Source organism: Rissa tridactyla, chromosome 14 (assembly GCF_028500815.1).
Source record: "Rissa tridactyla isolate bRisTri1 chromosome 14, bRisTri1.patW.cur.20221130, whole genome shotgun sequence".
In the NCBI taxonomy this organism is placed as follows: domain Eukaryota; kingdom Metazoa; phylum Chordata; class Aves; order Charadriiformes; family Laridae; genus Rissa; species Rissa tridactyla.
This window is the reverse complement of record NC_071479.1, coordinates 10,372,883-10,393,265: the sequence shown is the minus strand read 5'-3', so window position 1 is coordinate 10,393,265 and position 20,383 is coordinate 10,372,883. Positions and strand designations below refer to the sequence as shown.

The following is a 20,383-nucleotide window of genomic DNA, read 5'->3' as shown; positions in this document are numbered from 1 at the left end:
CTGCAGACCTCCCCCCCCCGGCCCCCGGCACCCCGCTGGGACACCTCCCCAACCCACCCAACACCTCCCACCGCCCGCCACCCGCTGGAACAGGCTTCGGTGCGGGGGCCACGGCCGAGCCCGCTGCCCTCTGCCCTCCCCAACCCAGCCCAGCGACCGATTTTGGGTCAGCATCATCTTTTTTTGGCCTTTCACATTAATGCCATGGATTCCTCTCCCCGGCAGGAAATTCCTGACATTAAGCCGATTCCGGCCATGCTGACGGCTTCCCCCAGCCCCACTCTGAACGTTTCAGCCGGCTGAGACTGGGGGCCAACACTCCCCCCCCGCTCCCCCCCCCCAGCATCACTCACAGCCCCCCCGATGCCCCTGTGCCATCCCACGGAGGCGCTGGGTGGCTCCAGGCTCTGCAGCCGGCCATGCTCGGGGCCATGCATGCAGCAGGGAGACTAGAAGGGGAAAAGACAGCCCGGCCCCCACCACACTCCCCATGTCACCCTGTGCCAGGCAGAGACACCCCCCCCCCCCCCGCCCCGGACCCCTGCCTCCAGACCGGGGTGAGCCCGAGGTGCTGGGAGAGCCCCCGCTGCTGGGCACCCCCCCTGCACCCCACACCTGAGGAGGTCCCGCTCCATCCCGCAGGCAGCCCCCCCACCCCTCGATGCATGGTGGGGGGCATTGCAAACCCACCCCCCAGCAGCAGGGATGGTGCTTTCCCAGCCACGGGGTGGCAGCCATGGGAACCCTTTGCTCCTCCTGGGACATCAGCCGGGGAGTGGGGTCATCCCCCCATCGCCCCCATCACCATCACCCCTGCCCCACGCAGCACCCTGCCCCACACGCATCCTGAGCCCCCCTGACCCACACAGCACCCTGCCCCACATGTATCCTGAGCCCCCTGCCCCACACAGCACCCTGCCCCACATGTACCCAGCTCCACATGGCACCCAGCTCCATGTGGCACCCTGCCCCATGTACACCCTGCCCCACGCAGCAAATCCTGCCCCACGCAGCACCCGGACCCACATGGCACCCTCCCTACGGACACCCTGCCCCACGCAGCACCCTGCCCTCTCCCCACCCCAGCTCCAGACCCCACGGGGGGCTCCTCCACCAAACCCCCCCCCACCATCACAAAGCATCACAGATCCATGGAGACAACCTCCCCGGAGCTGCCTTTGGCACACGGGACCTCAACTTTGAATTTCGCTCTCAACTTTGCCCCAGAGCCTGTGAAAAGGAAAGAATTTGAGTGGCCTCCAACTATTTCCGAGGGCTCGGGCTCTGCCAGAGGGAGGAACGATGGCTGGCTCTGCATCCCCAGTGCCGGAGCCAGCGCGATGCCGGGGGCACGAACCCAGACACAACAGCCCCTCGCGCCAGCCCCAGCGCAGCTCGGCGGGAGCCCAAATCCCCAGCAGCAGCAGCCGCCCCGCAGCCAAGCCGACGTGAAGCAGCCGCTTGCTCCGGGGTGCTGCAAATCCCCGTGGGATGAGCAGCTCCGGAGGAAAATGCCGCCCCAGGAAGGCGGCTGGGGGCAGATAAACCCGTCCCTGAGGAGATGCTGGCACTGCCAGCCCCGCGCCGGGAGCAAACCCCCCCGCGGGGCCAATGTCGCGCCGGGCCGGGGCTAAAAATGCCTTTTAAATTTAAGCAAGTTTTTTTTTTTTTTTTCACTTCGGCAAAGAACGAGACGCCTGCACGTCCCAGCAGAGGAATTCCTCACCCCCCCCCCGATTTTTTTGGCATTTTCTCCTGGAAAAGAGAAGAGCTCGCGGTCCCCCCGCGCCTCTGTTGCAGCTCCCGTCTACCCGACTGCATGGTTTTGGCCGGGGTTCCGGGCAGCGACGCCGACGGCTGAGATTTAAAAGGACATTTTGAGGTTTCATTTCCTTTCAGTTCATGGGAAAAAAGGAGAGAAAAAAAAAAAAAAAAAAAAAAAAAAAGCCCCCGGTTCTCCAGGGCAGGCGAGACGGCTTAGTCACTCATTCTTCCCTGATTAACGGCGGGGCCAATTAGGAGGTTTTAAGTAAATGGAAAAGCAAAAGTCGATTGCTCGCGGACACCGAAACAAAAGATTTGCAGCCAAATATCCAAGGTGACTAAATCTCCCCCGGCTCAGCAAGCCCCTCCGGGGTGCAGAGGGGATGCTGGGGGGGCCACTGACGCTCCCACCCCCCAGCCACCACGCTCAGCAGCGAGAGGGGCAGGGACCCAAGGCGGGGGGGACAGAAGGAGGTGGCCAGCGGCGTGGTGAGGAGGTGACACAAGGTGACACCGGATTTGGCAAGACCTAGAGCGCTAGCGGTGGTACAGCCAGGCTCTGCCTGAGAGCAGACGATGGGCAGCACACGCTGATGATGCCCGTGGGTGTCCCGACCCCCCCCCCACGCCTGTGCCACCCTAAGAGGGGGCCATGTGTCCCCCATGGGAACCAGCTAAGCCACCCACTGGCTCCTTCACACAGCTGAGCAAAACCTCCCAGCAGCGCTGGGGGGTACTGAGAGCATCCTCCCCCCGCCAGTGGCATAACCGAGGACACCCATGAGTGACCGTCCCTCTATGAGCCACTTCGGCTGCGTGTCCAGCCAAGAGCTGGAGGGGCTTGGGGACAGACGGCCGTCCCAGGGAGATGTGTCCCCTGTCACCTCCCAGCCCCTCGCCTGAGCTCCCCCCTGGTCGTGGTGGGGCGAGGGAGGGATGGGGACGGTCCCACCAGCCACTGCCCCGTCCTGGGCTGGGGCTCAGACACCCACGGCAGAGCGCTTTGGCAAGCTGGGTGCACAGGCAGGGACCTCGCAGGGTGGTGCCGGGTGTCCCCCACCGCCTACAGACAGTGTTTTCCCAAGCCCCGTGTTTGCTCCGGCACCGCTGAGCTCCTGGCACCCGCTCCCTCCCGCTGCGCTGGGTGCCACCGCCCTGGTCCCTGTCACTCCCAGCCGTGTGGTCCCCGAGCAGCCAGGATTGCTGGGATGGTGCAGGCTCCGGCACATCCCTCTGGTTCCTGGCAATGGCAGGGAGAAGCCACCAGCTTTGTGGCCGCAGCGGGATGCCGATGGCACCCACCAGTGCCTGGCTCAGCCGGAGCCCCAGCGCCGGCACCTCTGATCGCAGACATTATCTGTTCCTCAGCCTCCGCGTTCCCCTCCTGCCCTCCCCAGCGTGACTAAGCCGCACGTGGCGGCTGCAGGCAGAGATAAAGGGGTTCTGCAGCACGGGGAAGGCAGAGAAAAAGCTCCGGGCATCCCAGCCGCCGGGCAAACCCCCGAGGCCAGGCTGGATGGGATGCGGGGAGCAAGGAGGAGAGTTCAGGATGCCCGGTGGGCACCTCGCAGGGTCTGGCTACGCTACATCATCTGCCAGGTCCCCAGGGACCCACACAACCCACCCACCCAGCCATCACCACCACCGCGGGCACGGCAGGGTAAGCGGCTCCGGGGAGGACACCCTGGTCGACGGATGGAACAGGCAACACAGGTTTGTCCTAGTCCCAGGTGACGCCCCAGGACCGTGGAGCCCGAGGCTCGTCTGGGTGAAACCGGCCGGGAGAGGCGGCCCTGGCTCCTGCCCACCCCCCCGACCGGTTGTGCCACCACAGTCGTCACCCAGCCCAGAGCGGTGCCAGCACAACGGCACGGGCCGGTTGGGAAGGCAACAGCCCCGCAGCAGCCGGTGGCCCCGGCAATGCAGGCTGCACCCCAAAGGCACGTGGAGCCCTCACGTACGGAGAGGTCACGGCCCGGCCAGAGCAGCCCCGGTCCAGTTTTAGTCACTTTGAACCAGGGCAGGAGGTGGATCTCGCCCTCGGAAGGACTCCAGAAGCTGCCCAAGCTGGTCCAGCAGCCTGGACTGGCTGCGTCCTGCCCGTGGAAGCATCTCCAGCACCAGCAGCAGCCCCGCACATGCACATCCCAAGGCAGGAGCCAGCTCTCATCCTGCCCTCCCATACGACCCAGGCCAGCCCCAGCTTTGCCACCTCTCAGAGCAAAACCAAGGGGAAAAAACAAGCCACGAGCTCCAGGTCTAGCCCAGAGACCTTATCTTCTGGAGAACAGCATGGACAGCTTGACCGTACCCTTCCCTCCAGCTGCCTGTATTTGCTGCCTGTGGTTCTTTTCACCGTGGTGGGGAGACCAGGGCTCCACCCTGGCAGCCCCCGGCCTGCAGCGAGCCCTGCCGAGCACGAGTGCGTGGCCAGAGCTCCCTTTCCTCATTACGCTCGAAATCATGTGAAAATGAGAGTGATGCTTTAAATAGCCCAGGCCGCGGCCGGCAGCGTCAGCAGATCTGGCAGCGGGGAGGTCGGATCCTGCCCAGGTTTTGCTGTGAAGTTTGCTGGGCCCCCCCCGCCCCGACCCGAGAGCGGTGCCTTTCCAACTCCCCGTCCTCTGGACGCATCCATGACCGACGGAGGTTTCCGCAAGATTTGGGCTGCCGCGACACCACCGCAGGTCCCAGGTGGGACAGAGCCCGGCAGGGACTGGGACGTGGCTCAGCCCGGGTGGCTCCGTGGGGCTGGGGACCCCCTCAGCCTCCCCCGGGGAGCTGCACGCTGCCAGGCAGCCTCCGTCGGGGATGCTCGGCAACGCTGCTCTTCCCACGAGCGTGTCCCCCCCGGCGCCCCCTCAAAGATACCCGATAAGCTGAGGTTGGGGATGTCCCTTCCCCTTTCCCGATGTGCCAGGACCTGGGGTGGGCAGCAAAGGGTTAAAGCTGAAGGGACAAAGGTAGAGGAGGGTGCGATGATCCTCTGCACCCAAAACAGCCTCCACCCCTCTGCCCCCGCCAGAAGCCCGACCAAGGTCCTGGCAGCCTTGCCCCTGGGGACACACAGCTGCGTCCTGCTTCCCGGCTCCCCCCCCCGGGCATGGCCACTGTGCCCTGGGCCCCCCCCCCCCCCCGGCGACAGGGAGCGGGTCCCCGTGCCCTGAGCGGGGTGGCATCGCCCCCAGGCACGCACGGCCAGCGGGGAGCACCCTGGTGGCACGGGGCGGTGCAGGGACAGCGGGCACTGGGTGCTCTGCGGCCGAGCTGCTCGTGACCTGGGCAGCGCGGGTATCCACGCACACGCGTGCACGCACACACGAACACACCGGCGCACAAACACACACCCCCACGCACAAACACGCACACACATACGCACAACCATGCACACACACGTGCGCGCACACGTGCACACACACACATGCACATACACATGCGCAACCATGCACACGTGTGCAAACACACATGTACACACACACACACGCACACACACACAGACACACACACACAAATATGCGCACACACGCACACACATGCATAAACATCTACACACACGTGTGCAAACATACACACAAATGCACACACATGCACATATACATGCACAACCATGCACACACATGTGCGCGCATACATGCACACATACACACATGCACACACACATGCAAACCCACACACAAATATGCACAAACACGCATAAACATACACACACGTATGTGCAAACATGCACACAAATGCACACACATATGCACACACATGCACAACCATGCACGCGCATGTGCACACACACACGCACAAACATACACACATGCACACACATGCACAAACATACACACACGTGCAAACATGCACACAAATGTGCACACACACACATAAACATACACACATGCACAAACATGCACACACGCACAAACACATGCACACACACGCATAAACACACACACAAACATGCACACATATGTGCAAACATACACACACACATGCACATATACATGCACAACCATGCACACACATACACACATGCACACACACACACGCAAACCCACACACAAATATGCACACACGCGCATAAGCATACACACACGTATGTGCAAACATGCACGCACACATGCACAAACATGCACACATGCACACACATGTGCATAAACATACACACGTATGCACAAACATGGACACAAACGCACACACACGTGCACACACATGCACATATACACGCACAACCATGCACACACATGTGCGCGCACACTCGCACACATACACACATGCACAAACATACACACACGCGCAACCATGCACACAAATGTGCACACACACATAAACATACACACACGTGCACAAACATGCGCACACACACGTGCACAAACACATGCACACACGCGCACAAACACACACGCGCACAAACACACACATGTACACGCGTGCACACACGTGTGCAAACATGCACACAAATGCACACATACATGCACAACCACATGCACACACATGCACAACCACACACACGTGCGCGCGCACACGCACGCACAAAGATGCACAAACATACGTACCCGTGCACAAACACGCACACGAACGTGCACACACACATACGCACAGACATGCACACACATGCCCACACCCCCCCATGTGTACACACACACACACACACACACACACACACACACAGACCCCCAGGGAGGCCGGAGTCACCGTCTGACAAATCCCAGCGGGAACAGCCACCCGCAGCCCCCCCGCAGCCCCCAGCCCGCTTTGCAAGCCCAAAGCCCCACGTCCCTCGCCCCGCACCCCCCCTGCAGGGCCCATGTCACCCCTCTGGCGCTGCTTACACATATCCGGGGGGCGGGGGGGGGAATGTGTGGGTGCCTTTGAAACCCCAGCCTTCCCAAGGAGCGTGTCCCCCCCCCCACCCCCCACCCCGGGTCGCTGCAGCCGAGATGAGTGGGAGCAGGAGCAGCCGCTGGGAGCCTTGTGGGATGCCGCAGGGATGCCTCACCGGCGGCAGGGAATTTTCCCCCTTGTAGGGAAAAAAAAATAAGGGAAAAAAAAAAAAAAGGGCGGGGGGGGGACAAAAAAGTTCATTGAGGCAGAACCCCCCCGCGCTGGTGACGAAACCTCGCCTGGCTCATGTCCCCGGCCCCCTCGCCTGGCTCATGTCCCCAGCCCCCGCGGGACAGCCTGACTCAGCGGGGCCGCGGGAAAGCCCCAGCCTCCACGCTGGCTCCCCGTGTCCCCTCACAGGCTCCCCGTGTCCCCTCGCTGCCGGCTCCGCGAGGGGGTGATGGCACAGGGGTGTCCCTGCGGAGCAACAGCGGGGCAGACACCCCGGGGGGACGATGCCACCGTGTCCCTCTGCCGGGTGCCCGCAACCCCGGTGAAGGTCCCTCTGCCATGGTGGCGATGGCCCGTGCCATGGTGGCAATGGCCCATAGGACATCCCGCTGGCAGGGGACCTGCGAGCGGCGTGTGCTGGCACGGCCAGACTTGCCCAGGCTGCCGGGGAAGGAGTTAATCACTAATTTAGCCGGTAAATGATTAGCGAGCGGGGCTGGGTTGCTGGGGGGAGCGCAGGCTCCCAGCAGCGGGTGGCACTGACAGGGACATCCACTGGCTGCCACACAGTGCCACCAGCCCGGCCACCCCACACCTCAGGGAGGCAAGAATAAACAGGAGGTGATGGCCACCCAGATAAAGGCAGCAAAACCAAAAGGGCCCCTCCTCGCCCGGCCACCAACAGGGGTGCCAGTGCCAGGTGGTGGGGCACTGCTCATGGGGACAGCCCCACGGCATCCCCGGCTGTCCCCAGCGTGCCGGGGAGCGGCCACCTGGCCGGCCGTTGCCATGCCCAGCGTGCAAGGGGGATAGCGGAGGCACCGGCAGGAGGGGAGCCAGGGAGGACGGGCAGCACCGCGCTTGTCACCCAAGTCACCCAAGCACCAACTTTCCCTCGCCGACCCGCCGCCGCCACCCTGCCCCTGGCGTCCTTGTCTCGGGCTGCTCTGGCTCTTCCCAGGAGGACAACGAGGGTGGCTCTTCCAGCAAGGGAAAGCGGGGACAAAGCCACCGCAGGGAGGTTTGATACCGCTGGCTGGGCGAAGAGTGCTCGGGTCATCCCTCGCAGGGCTCTGAACGCGCCTGGCGGGGGCCGGGGGGGGTCGCTTGCTGCGTGCACCAAATCCTGCCATGATGTGTCTGGGCATCCTCCGCCGGGGGTGCACAGCACCACGCACGGTGAGGAAGGGGGGCACCCATGGGTGGGGTGCACAGCACGACAAAGGAGGGATGCACAGCATGCCATGGACGCTTTGCCCAGCACACCGGGGATGGGGTGCCCAGCACACCGGGGATGGGGCGCTGAGCCAGACCTCAAACCCGCAGCCCCCTACGAGCCCTGAGCACCCCCTGCGGGTGCTGAGCTGGGTAACGGCCCACGGACACAGGCTGTGTGTCCCCCATCTCCCCCTCCCCGGGTGGCTGCTGTGTCACCCTCCCTGCCCGCCGGCTCGTCCCACCGCAGCGCGGGGCACGGCTCAGCGCAGGCTCGTCTCGGTGAGATTTTCGGAAAGGCAGCGTCAGAGGAGACGGGATGGCTGCGGGCAGGCTGAGCATCAGCAACGCAGTGACAACCGGGAGAAGGGACGGTGCAAGAGGTGCCACCGCCGACGGAGCACCGGGAAGAGCAGAGAGCCCCCGCATCTCCCTGCGGGGAGCCGGGCCAGCATCCCACAGCACCGAGGGACGCACCCGAAGGGTTAAGCCCCAGCCGGAGGTTTAGGGCTTCGGGAATTTGAGTGTGAGTTCATTTCCAGCCAGAAACACAAACTCCTTCACATGGGCCTGACTCAGCCCCACTGAGCATCCCCTGAGCATCCCTCCCGGGAGGGGGTTTCCAGGGCGATGCCGGGGCTGGGGGGGGTCAGGCATCAGCTCCCCACCCAAGGGGACACAGTGGCAGAAAAGGGGACGACGGAGGGTTTGTTCTTGATAACAGCAAAAACCTGAACCAGTAGCGCTTTGTATTTCCCCCTCTCATACAAACTGGGAGAGACTGGAACGGGGGAAAACAAACTGGGGGGAGAGAGCAAAGACGAGGGACGGTTTCCCCCCTGCATCCAAACGCAGCCTCCACACAAACCCACCCAAAACCAGTCCAGGGCATTTCTACCGCAGGACGCTACCGGGATTTAGAGTGAGTTTCTCTGGAACAAACCGAGCGCGGAGGCTGCTCCCAGCCCTTTGGACACCCCGCTGCTGCCTGCGCCAGGGCAGAGCCCAGCACCGGGGCAGCCGGCAGCACCGGGATCGCTGCCTGGCTCCGGCACTGCTCCAAAATCCGTCGGGGGGAATATTTTCAGCTACAAATCAGCTCAGAGGCACGGTCTGGGCGGAAAGGGGATGCATCCTGCCGGCCCCTGGGTGCCGGGGATGAGGCGAGCGTGACTCAGGCGGTGGCGGGGAAGGGCGGGCAGGACGGGGGCTGAGCGGCAGGAAGGGATGAGGCAGCGGAGCCTCGGAGGAGAAACCAGATGGGCCCAGGCCTGAACCGGTTCATCCTCTCTCGCCCTGCCTTTGCCTCTGCCCCCGGATGAGTCAGAAGTGCCAGCTCGGGGCTGGGGCACCCGTCGGGGACACGGCGCTTCTGCTTCGCCGCCTGCAAGGTGCACCCTCCGCCAGCACCCTGCGGCACCCCCTCCGTCCCGACGGCTGGCAGCATCCCCCGGGATGTCCCTGGGGATGCTCCCGGGGGGGTTCCTGTCCCCACCCTGGCAGCACCCCTCAGTCTCCCAGCACCGCGCCCAGCCGCGGCGGTTGCACAACGCCTCTCCCCTCCCAGCCCAGAGCAAACAAACCTGCCGGAGCTGAGCCGTGCCCGGCGCGGCCGCAGGAAGATCTAAAAGCAGACCACGAAATCCACGGGGCCCGAAAACCAAGCAGCGCATTCAGCAGCGGCTCCTCAGCCCAGGAATAGCCGAAAAACCCCGGCGGTGCTCTCGACCGAGCTTCGGATACCCTTCACCCCTCCCGCTCCCCATTCCCAACCACGAAGCCGGGCTCAGCCCTCAGCATCAGTCCTGTTCCCGCAGCTCGGGGCTGTATCCAGCCCAGCGGACGAGGGATTAGCGTCCGGCTACGTGCCGGACGGTGTTTTCCCGCAGCGTGGATGCCGGTCTCCCGCTGTCCCTGGGAACAAGGCTGCTGCGGGGCTGCGTGCGAGGAATGTGCATGTGAATAACAAACAGTGTTTGGGGCCTTGGAACGGCTCTGGAGAAGCTGGTTGGGGCTGGACTGAGCCCAGCGCGAGATGTCTGCCCTGAACTTCGCTGCCCAAGCAGCCTCCAAGGGATGGGGCAGGAGGAGATCCCCCCCCGGCCCACCCGACCCTGCCCGATCCAGGCAAGACCCCCCCTGCCCCATCCCTTCCCCTCTGAGCAGCCTTGCCATAAGGGGTGATGCCCCAAAGCCACGGGGCGCAGGTGTCCACACAGACACCCCAGCTGGGCTAACTGCCCCAGGCCCAACACGCCACCTGCCCCGTGGGCACAGGGACCAGGTTCGAGCCCACCAGAAGCGGTGATTGCACTCGTAGGACAGCCAGGATATGTCCCACGGGCAGGGAGGTGGATGTGGGGAGAGGAATCATCCTTGTGGAGCAGCTCAGCTCAAGCTCCGCAAGGATGCTTTGGGGTACCATCCCCAAAACCCACTCACTGCCCTCATCCTGGCTGCAGTCACATCGCCCCACGTGTCTCCAGGGTCCCACCGGTGCCTGGCCAGGCTGGAAAAGAGCTGCCAAGCCTTTTGGTGCTCACCCCACGGGTGGGCGCTGCCCCGCAGCAGGGTGGGCCCCAGCATCACCCCTCCCCAGATAAGGTCCTGCTCAGCCACCACCACCGGCCCGGCAGCATTGCATCCGTGCCGGCATGGCGCAACCCCCACCGCGCCTGAGTCAACGCCGGGGCGCTGGCAGTGCCGCTGTGGGGCGGTGCAGGGGCAGCAGCATCCTCTGGGCACCCACGCAGGGACCCACAGCACCCGGGAGCTGCAGGACTCGGGGGGTCCCCAAGGCAAAGGGGTCAGATCAAACTTGGGCGTCTCTGGGTCTCTCCTGCTCCAGGGACAGCAGGGGGTGAGTGGTCCTTACTCCGGGATGTCCCAGTAGATGCTTCTGTGCTCGGCAGGGGACAAGCAGCCGTCCTCCTCGTGCCCCCCTGTGCCCAGCCCCAGGGAGAGGAGCTGAACCTGGCACGCTCTCCCTGCACCGAACGAAACCCAATCCAGCACCACGGGAGGAGACCAAACAAAGACTTTTATGTACATCCAAAAAAAAAAACCAAAAGAAAAACCCAAAAAAAACCACAACCCAACACAAAAACCAGGAGGTATTTGAACAAAACAGCCCTGAGCCTGTTCTGGGCTCTGCCGCGGGGGGGTTCCTGTGCCCGGCTCCTCTGCGAGGCTGGGGCAGGACAGAGGGTCTCCACCTGCCCCGTGGTGACCGTCCCACACCATGTCCCCCATGCCTGCTCCCTCCTCCCCATGGAGGGCGATGCCGAGGGAGGCCACGGGCTCAGTGTCTCCCATGACCGAGGACACTCCAGAAGCACCACAGCCCCTGATGAACCATGGAGAACCTGGGCTGGTGGGTACCTGCCCTGCGGGGCCAGCAGCCATCGCCGGGCAGCACGGAGCATCATCAGCACCTTCCTCGCTGCGGGAGGGGGGGCAGCAGCCAGCCGAGTAACGCGGCTCCTAGGCAGGGGATGTTCCCAAAGCAGGGACGCTCCCAGTGTGGGGACATTCCCAAGAAAAGACTCTGTCCTGGTCTCAGGTGATGCCCCTGCATGTCTTGGGATCAGAGGAAGGGGCTGAGGATGCTTCCCATGGCTGAGCCACCGCTGCTTTGGGTGCTGGGAGCCGGCAGCCTGGCTCTCCTGCCCCCCACGCGGCAGCACTGAGGTCACCCCAGCTTTGGGGCACGTCCCTTCATGCAGGGAAGTCCCCCAAGGGGCATCACGCCTAGCGCTGAGCAGAGCTGCAGAGGGATGGAGCCAGGACAAGTGTCCCGTGCCCCAGCAGTCCCCAGCGTCGCAGGAGGGGAGCGAGGTCCTGCCCCAGGTCCCCTGCCGGCCCCAGGGCAGAGTGTCCCATCCATCCCCCTGCACGGGGACGTCCCATTCTGGGGACTCCCATAGAGGAGGGGTCCGAGCTCCCCCCGAGCGGGGCTGGGAGCCCAGCTGTGGGCAGGGGCTGCTGGGGAAGGGCAGGAGGGCACGGAGAAAGGCACCGCGCTCTATCAGCCGGAGTCGGGACCTGCGCCCGACGTCGCTTGCCCTTTCCCTTTGAAAAGGGGGAAAAGGTGGAGTTTTACTCCTTCCTCCCCCTCTGGTCCAGGATGCCGGGAGGAAATCTGCGTGCAAGGAGCAGCTCCACTCGGCCCCTTCCTCCCCTCCCGGCCCCCCTGGCACCGGGCTCTCCGTAGAGCCGGCGTGGGCACATCCAGGCACGAGGCAAGGCTCAGGGGGTGGCAGGGGCTGGGGAGGGGGCACAGGGGCTGCTTGGGGGTCTCTGGACCAGGCTCCGGGGGCTGCAGCACAAGGGTGTGGTGACACCTTCTGCCAACTGGGTGGTGGGACCAGACCTGGGTCCTGCAGGGCCAAAGCGGGTGCTGAGCCTCGTGCTCTCCCGCCTCCAAACCTCTCCCCGGCACGCTCCTGTGGATAAGCATCCCTGGATGCCTCCAGCCCTTCTGCCAGCTGCAAAGCTCCGAGACGCACGGAGCCCAGGGTGCTGGTGGCGTGGGAGGCAAGAGCCCCACGCTGCGAGCAGACAGCTTTCCAGCTTCCCCACATCCACCCGCTCCTTGGGAGCAGGTGGTGAAATAAAGCCTGGTGGCAGGATGCTGGAAGAATGATGGAAATGGGATGGGTGGGTTCGACGTCGCTCCTTGCCCATGGGCTGGGACCAGGCTGCAGGGTCTGTCCGTGGGACCCACCACCCGCGGACCAGGGCCGTCTGCATGCTGAACCCCCTCTTTTGGGGGGTCCTTTGGTGACTGTCCCCATGCCCACGTGGCACCTTTGCTGTTCCCAGCGCCGTGGCTGGGGCAGAGCTGTGGGTGGGAGCCAGCGGCTTGTTGCAACCTGCTGCGGGGCTCAGGCAGAGGGACGGGAGGCCATGGGTCCCCGGGAGGGTGGGATAGAGCTGACAGGGGGTGTGCCAAGAGGTGCCGAGCCTCCCCGGGCTCAGAGCCAGCCTCAGCAGGGATCTGGGGGCAGGAGGGAGGCAAAGGCTTGGGAAATCCCAGCTCTTGGCTGTGCTTCCCTTGCTGGGTCGCTGCAATGGGGTTAGGAGTGTCTGATGGGGGGAGGTCCCGGTCTGTGGGGTGCTTTTCTCTCCCTGGGCTGACCCGAGGACCCAAGGAGAGCTCTCGGCTGCCATGTCAGCTCTGCTCCTCCTGTCCCCAGCCCTCCTGCTCCCAGGCAGAGCAGGGATGCCCTCCACACGTGCCCCAGCTTGCTGAGGCAAGGCCTTTGGCCAAGTCCTTGCTGGGGGAGGCAGGGAAAACCCCCCAGGAGGGAAGGCAGGCTCTGCGCCGGGGCTGGGAGGGCTCCCACCTCCTGCGCACGTGGGAAGGCCACCAGCGCAAGGGGCCCCCGCAGCCAGCGATGTCCCCTGCCCCGACACGCTGGCTCCGAGCGAGCCCCGTGCCCCGACACGACGGCTGCAGGTAAAGCCCCAGCTTGCCAGAACCAGCCCTTCCCCGCTGGCAGGGAGCCCTGACATGCCAGGGGAGTTATTTATTTCACGATGAAAGAAGATACACACTTCATTACGGGAAACCACTCCACATCTCCGGCACATTGCAGCACCGATCCCTCCGAGTCTCCCTGCATCGGTTCCCCGCCCCTGGGGCAGGGTGAGGGTATCAGCCCCCAGACTGAGCTCGGAGCCCATCACCAGCAGCCACCGCCTCCCACGCTGGCTGGGGCTGATCTGCGGCCACGGCTAGGAAATGAGTGTCACGCTTAAGGAAGCCATGGCAAACCTCTTCCCACTGCCGGCAACCTCCCACCAACGTCGCAGCCAGGCGCCTTTTGGCGTTTGTTGGGCACCTCCGGAGCTGAGCCCGCAGCCCGTCCCGTTGGCACCCAGCCTCCCAGCAGGAGAAGGATGCTCCTCGGCGGCACCGGGGAGACGCAGACACCGCTGCCCGACAAGGCTCGTTGGAGCGGAAAGGCCATGGATCCCACACCAGGGGTGAGGCTCGGCGTCACCTCTGCCACCGTTGCGTGGGCTGGTGTCTATAGGAAGTCCCATCCCAAATTAACAGCTGGTTTACTCTGCAATTAACGAGCTGGTGACTCCCTGGAGATGCCAGAACAAGGTGTGAGTTCCCAGGGACCCTCCCTGCGCTGCCGCCCACCTCCTCATCCCTCTGGCCATGGAGGCACCTGGCAGCTCCTGCTGCATCCCTGGGCTCTCCCACCCGCCGGGTGCCCAGGACCACTAGCCCCACAGGACAGAGCCACCCAGCTCCTGCCAGCCACCAGCCACCTTGCCCCCCTGGAGAAGGGGTCCATGGGGCTGGGACGCACTAGGGAAGGAGTTATTTCGGCACGAGGGAAGAGCTTCATCCAGCCCCTTGCTGAGGGCACCTATTGTCCTGGACAGGAGGGGACACTGTGCAAAAACCCAAGGCTCCCAGTGACATCTTGGCTTTCCCAGGAGCCCTGGCAGGACACCCCATGCCTGCCACCCTCGTGTCCCCAGGCGATGGTGCCCATGCTGGGAATCCTGGCACAAGGAGGGGGAACCAGTCCCTGTTCCAACCCACGGAGCAGTTCGGGAGCAACTCCCAGCCCACACTTGGGAGGAAGAGGAGGAGGAGGGAAGCCGAAGGGTGTTGACAAACAAACTGGGTGACTCAGGCCAGGATGATGTCTGAAGCAGGGCGGCAGAAGGAAGCACTTTCCGGTCGTGGAGACCCTGGAGAAAGGGATGCAGGAGCTGCAGCCAGCAACTGCCTGAGAACCACCCTGGAGCAGATCACGCCCCCTGGGCTGCCCTGCCAGCCCCGCGCCGTGGGGCACCCCTAGTGCCGGCAGGAATGCTGCCGAGGCGGCAGGAGAGCGGTCCGGCCCCACCGGTGGGAGGAAAGACCCCGGTGCTGAGCCACCAACACACAAGTCACGCGTGTGTGGCTCGTGACCTCCGGGAGACGTTGGCATCAGCCCCACCGCAGCCACCGCCATGTGGGCTGGCACAGGGCATGGGACCTTCGCAGCGCGGCTTTGATGGCAGAGGTCTTGATGCGAAGGGGACCACGCTGTGCACGGCATGGGAAGGCTTTTTGCCAGCTCCCTCCTGCCTTTAGCCCACCTGCAAGCGCTCAGAGGTCCGTGCTGGGGCATGGAGCAGGGCAGAAGGATCTGGACAGGCTCTCACCGTATCCCCACGGCCCCAGGGCTTGCTGCGTGCCCAGCCGGCACGGCTCTGCTGGTGTAAGGGGGCTGCATCCATGGGGAGCATTGCCAAGCCCAGAATGCAGCAGGGATGGGAGCTATCAGGGGTCACATCAGCCTGGGCATCTCCTGCAAACTCCCCAAAGTTGGAAGGATGACTGGGAAGAGCTGCTTGGAGAGGGGATGGATCCCTCCCCGGGCGCCAGCAGGAGCGGCAGCAGTGGAGAACAGGCAGAGCTAGGCAGGAAAACCCGGAGTTTTCCCTGCCGCGTTGCTTTGCATGCCTGACAGCAAGTCGTGCCTTGCCTGTCGGGTTACGTACGGCCCCTCCCAGCTCTGGGGGCTCTTCACCCAGCGTGGAGCACGGGCGGAAAAGCGGAGAGGTGCTCAGTGAACCCAGCAGGCTCCGGGAAGGTGTCCCAGTATGGGTACGGGTCCCCCCTACTCACCCCGACCCTTCAGAGCTGCAGCATGGCACAGGACACGTACCAGCCCAACCTCCATAATCCTACTTCACAGGAATCCTATTTTCCCTATGAAAACTCATCTGCAGCCCCCGCTCCCCTCGAGCATGAGCTGAAACCCCCCTTCGTGTAACAGCTCGGCCCCTGCCAGGGTGCAACCGCCCAGCCTGGCCTTGCAAACAACTCATTTCTGCCCCCGCAGAGACAGATTCCTGCATAGAGAAACTCAGCCGGGCTTTTCCTTGTTATTCTTCAGGATTAAGATCACAGGGCTTGGACAGGGAGCGGCCTCCGTACGGAGAGCCAGTACATTAAAGGGAGATTGGGGGTGTGCTTTGGACCCCAACGCACGGCGGTGAGCAGCCGAGCGCAGCCCCGAGCCGGTGCAGCCCCGTGGGATGAACCGCATCGAGCTTTAAACTATGCAACGCGAAAACCCCACAGCGCGTTACAGGCTCTCCTTCAAAGCTCGCAAACCTGCTGGCATCCTGCTGAGCCGCATACCACGTAAGCATTCCTGCCAGCCGGCCGGGACGGCGGGGCCTGGCAAGGCAGATGGGCTCCACCATACGTATCCACCAGCCGTTGAGTCCCTGTGCCGGTACTGCGCTGCTCCATCACTGACAGACCACAGCGGCGGTTTCCCACCCCCAGAGCCCTTGGGGAAAAAGGACTTTAGAGCTTCTCCCGCAGCTTTATGGTGGAGATGGAGGCAAGATACAGCAGAGCCACCTCCAAAACCCCTGCGCTCCCCAAGCCCTTGAGCTCTCTGCAAGGCGCACAAGGTCCAGCACGAAGCCACGCTCTGCCGTGACACCCGACTAGGTGCGGCTTCGCGGGGGGGTTGCTTAACCCAGCGCAGAGGAGGGTTTTTCAGCCTGGGGAGCTGAAACCCAAGCCGGAGCACGAAAGGGCTCGGAGGTCAAATCCTGCCTGCTCGGCAGCCGCGGGGAGCGAAGCGCCCGCATCAGGAGTGACGCAAGGCGGCTCACGGAGGGGGGGGGACACAGCACTCCGACGGAGGGGTGACCCCACTTACGGGGGTCAAGCGTGTCACCGCAGGCACCAATTAGCAGCCCAGCCCCCCCGGCCATGGCTTTCGCACAAACCCGTGTCTGTACAGAGCCGTAATCCCACATCCAGCCATTCCCAGGCGGCACCGACCAGACATCCCGCGCCGGGCTCTCAATAACCACATTGTCACCCTGCCCCGTCCCACAGAGCTGGCGGGGGCACTGCTCTGTCCTGCCCGTGACGAGAGCAAGCCTGGAGCATCCATGGGGTACAAGCCAGTCCTTCCCCCACACACACCCCAGAGCCCTCGGGGGGGCTTCCCATGGGATCTCCCAGCCCTGCTAAGGGGGAGAAAGTTCATCTGCTGGCCCTGCCCCAGCAAAGCCCGTGTTGACAGTGGTTTCCCTGCGCAGGACCCGGCTTGCCAGCATCTCTCTGGAGCCCAGGTTCCCCCCCCCACCTCCCCCCCCGACACAGCCCGGGGAAGCCGAGAGCACGAACACGCTCCCCGGTCCCCGCAGCCAACACAAACACCCCCGGCACAACCCAGCCTTTCATTTGGGAGGCAGACAGGCACCTCGGGTGCCCCCCCCCCTCGCCCGCCCTCCCTCCCGCCCTCCCCGGGCTGTGCCCAGCCGTGGGGACAGGCAAAAACACAGGGAAACTGCAACGTGGTGCAAAGAAGAAAAAAAAAAAAGAAAAAAAAAGTTTAAAGTCTGGGAGAGAGGGGAAGAGCAGGAGGCGGGGGTGTCTCGGGAATATGGAGGGGAGGGGGGGTCCCCACCCAGGATGAGGGGAGGGATGGGGAGAGCCCGGGTGGGGTAAGGGCAGGGGGGAGCGCGCCGGGAGCTCACCCGCGATGTGCTGGCGGCGACCCTCGTCCAGGTGCGTGGAGACCACATCGCCCATGGCGAGCGGAGCCGGCCGGGGCGGGCGGCGGCAGGAGGAGCGGCGGCGGCGGGAGGAGGAGGAGGAGAAGGAGGAGGAGGAGGAGGAGGAGGTGGAGGAGGAGGAAGGCAGCGCCCGGGGCGGTCAGGCTGCTCGGCGCCCCATGGCAGCCCCGGCTCCCCGCCGGCCTCCCCCGGCCACTCCCCCCGCGCCGCCCCGCTCCAGCCCCGGCTCTGTGTGTGCGTGTGTGTGTCCCCTCCTTCCTCCTTGTAATTAGCTGCTCTAATTTGCTCGCTGGGGGATGGGGGAGGCTCAAGGAGAGAGGTTGTGCCGCCCCACCGGGGTTCCCCCCTCCCTCCGGACCCCCTCAGCCCGGTGTCGATCCCCCCGCCCTCCCCCCCCCTTCCCGGCGTGGCCGTGCCCCCCACCGCACATGCTGCGGGGGACCCACAGGGTGCGGGGGCACCGGGCGAACCAGCTCCGTCTTGGCACCGGCCTCCTCCGCTCCTGACATTGCTTCATGGGGCCATTGCGACACCCGCTCCTCCCCGTCCCACCTGCGCCCGCACGCCCGGGCCCCCCCCGCAGCCTTCAGCTTCACTCAATGCCCAGGTGGAGGGTGGCCGGGGGACAGTGGGGCAGAGTGGGGGGCAAGCGAGGGGACCCTCTCCCTCCCCACCCTCCGGGCAGCTCTCATCGTGCGGGAGAATGGGATGGAAAAATTCAAGTTGCCTTAAAACACCCTCCAGCCGCGGCTTTTGGACCAGGAGCTGTTTGGCCCTGGGTGGGGGAAGCCAGGAGGGGGCTGGCACCTCCCAAACCAACCAGCATAGTACATTAGAAGTGGGATACTGGAGGCTACACTCCAAGTGGGATACTGGAACCAGTAATGCTGCACCAATCCAGCAAAATCCCCTCGCACACACGCTGCCAGGGCTGAAAATTGCCCAGCCGCATCCATGGGGTGCTGGTGGGCGGTGGGTGAGCTCCCAGGCCCGGGGCTGCTGGACCGGAGAGGGAAGCAGCCGAGGCTGGGGAGCTGGAGGAAGCGGTGGAAAAGCTCCTCCTTCCTCCTCCTTCCTCCACTGTTGCTGCAGCTCCTCTCCCCAGAGCAACAGGCGGAAACAGCCCTCGCAGGATCCTCCGCGCTCTGCCTGGGCAGGATCCGGCGGGAGGAAAGGCCTGGCCTCCATCGTTCCCAGACCCCTGGGCACAGCGAGCAGCCGGGGTGTGACGAAGGCAGAGGAAGAGGAGGAGGAAGGCGGAGGACGTGGCGGCGTGGCTAGAAAGTTCAGGCTGTTCCCAGCTGTAGGGCGGCTCCGGGGGCTCACTGCCGAGGTGGATCCATGCTTTGGGATCGCTCCGATCCCCGGATGCTTCCAGACCGCTGGGAGCTTGGGCTGGAGCTGGGCAATGCTCGGCTCAACCATGGCCAGTTTTTTTGGCTGGGTCCAGTCCAGCCGGCGTGGAAACGTCTTGGAGGTTGTTCCATGGGTCTTTTCCTGGGCTGGACTGTTTACCCGGCGGCGGGAGGGAGGAGTGGAGGTGGCCAGCCCTGGAGGAAGGCATCCTGTTTATCCTGCCTGAAATAGCTCTTCTTGGCCGGCCACAGGCTGCCGGGCTGGGGAGGGGGACGGGAGGCTTCTCCCTGCCAGCTGCCACCAGCCCTGTCCCAAAATGGTACCCACCGCCCCACCGCCTGGCACTGACACCCGTGCCGGGATGCTGTCACCATGGGGCCAAGCATCCTCCTGGGAGGGGAGGGATGCGGGTGCTCCCACGCCAGGCTGGGATCTGCTGGATCCAAACACTCAGCACGAGGCATCATCCGGCATCCAGATGCCACCCTGCATCTGCCCCAGCACCCACAGGAGCCAGGGCAACTGGATCTGGGGTATCCCCTGGGCTGGGCTCAGCCCCCCAAGGATGCCCACCAGGCATCAGCCCTTTCCGTCTTAACACGTTCCTTACCCCTGCAAGTCATTTCTGCAAGTCATTTCGAAGGGAAAACAGTTTCAAAGCTGAAATATTTACCTTTTTCTCTTTGCAATGCTCTGTATGAAGGCTTTGCCCTCAGCAGTGGGCTTGTTTGCCGTTTGTTTGCCCGGCCAAAAAAATGCTGTTGAAATCAAGGGATTCTCGTGGGAAATTTAGCTTCAATGAAATCTCGTTTCCAACAGAAAATTGTTCCACTGGAGGCTTTTAAACACTTCCCCCAGCGCTGATCCCTGTGGAGTCTGGCTCTGAATTCATTTGAAAGTCTGCCTTAGTGGGGTGATGTATTTAAAAGGTGGGGAAAATGCATCCACCTCCCTCAAAACCAAAAAAAAAATGGTAATAACTTCATTATTAGAAATGAAGCTTCGTTCCTCTAAAAGAATCAATGTCTGGAATATGATTTAGGCAGCGCATACACTGTCCTGTTAAATAGACCAAGTGGTACAAACCCCTTATTTTTGAAAAATCAATCCACGTAAGCACTGGAGCACTACATACTAAGCCATTACCCGCCTCTTCTGCCCACTGACGTGTCGCTTAAATAGTAAAAAAAAAAAAAACCCAACCCTAATTAAAAGGCGAAAAATAGAGAGCGTTGATATGGTTGATCTGCAAACAGGAAGGTTGTATTTGTGGCACGCAGGAATAGCGCGTCGACGGAGGCTGGAGGCCGTAACGCAGACACAGAGGCTCTTTCTGGGGCTCGAGAAACCACCTGCAGATGAGCACGCCGTCCCGGCCCCGTTAGTCAGCACCCTGCGGTGACACAGCACCCAGCTGGTGCCACAGGCCGGCTGGCGGCAG

The 20,383-nt window shown here is 63.6% G+C and overlaps 1 protein-coding gene across 1 annotated transcript in view; it reads right to left on the bottom strand.

Annotated features, from left to right (window-relative positions):
* NIBAN2 (niban apoptosis regulator 2) overlaps positions 1–17,770 on the bottom strand; it is a 34,927-nt gene extending 17,157 nt beyond the window's left edge. The window contains exon 1 of the mRNA XM_054220846.1: positions 17,548–17,770. Coding sequence (XP_054076821.1) covers positions 17,548–17,602 — 55 coding nt within the window. The 5' untranslated portion in view covers positions 17,603–17,770. The remainder of the gene's footprint in view (positions 1–17,547) is intronic.
* Between the last annotated feature and the right edge of the window lie 2,613 nt (positions 17,771–20,383).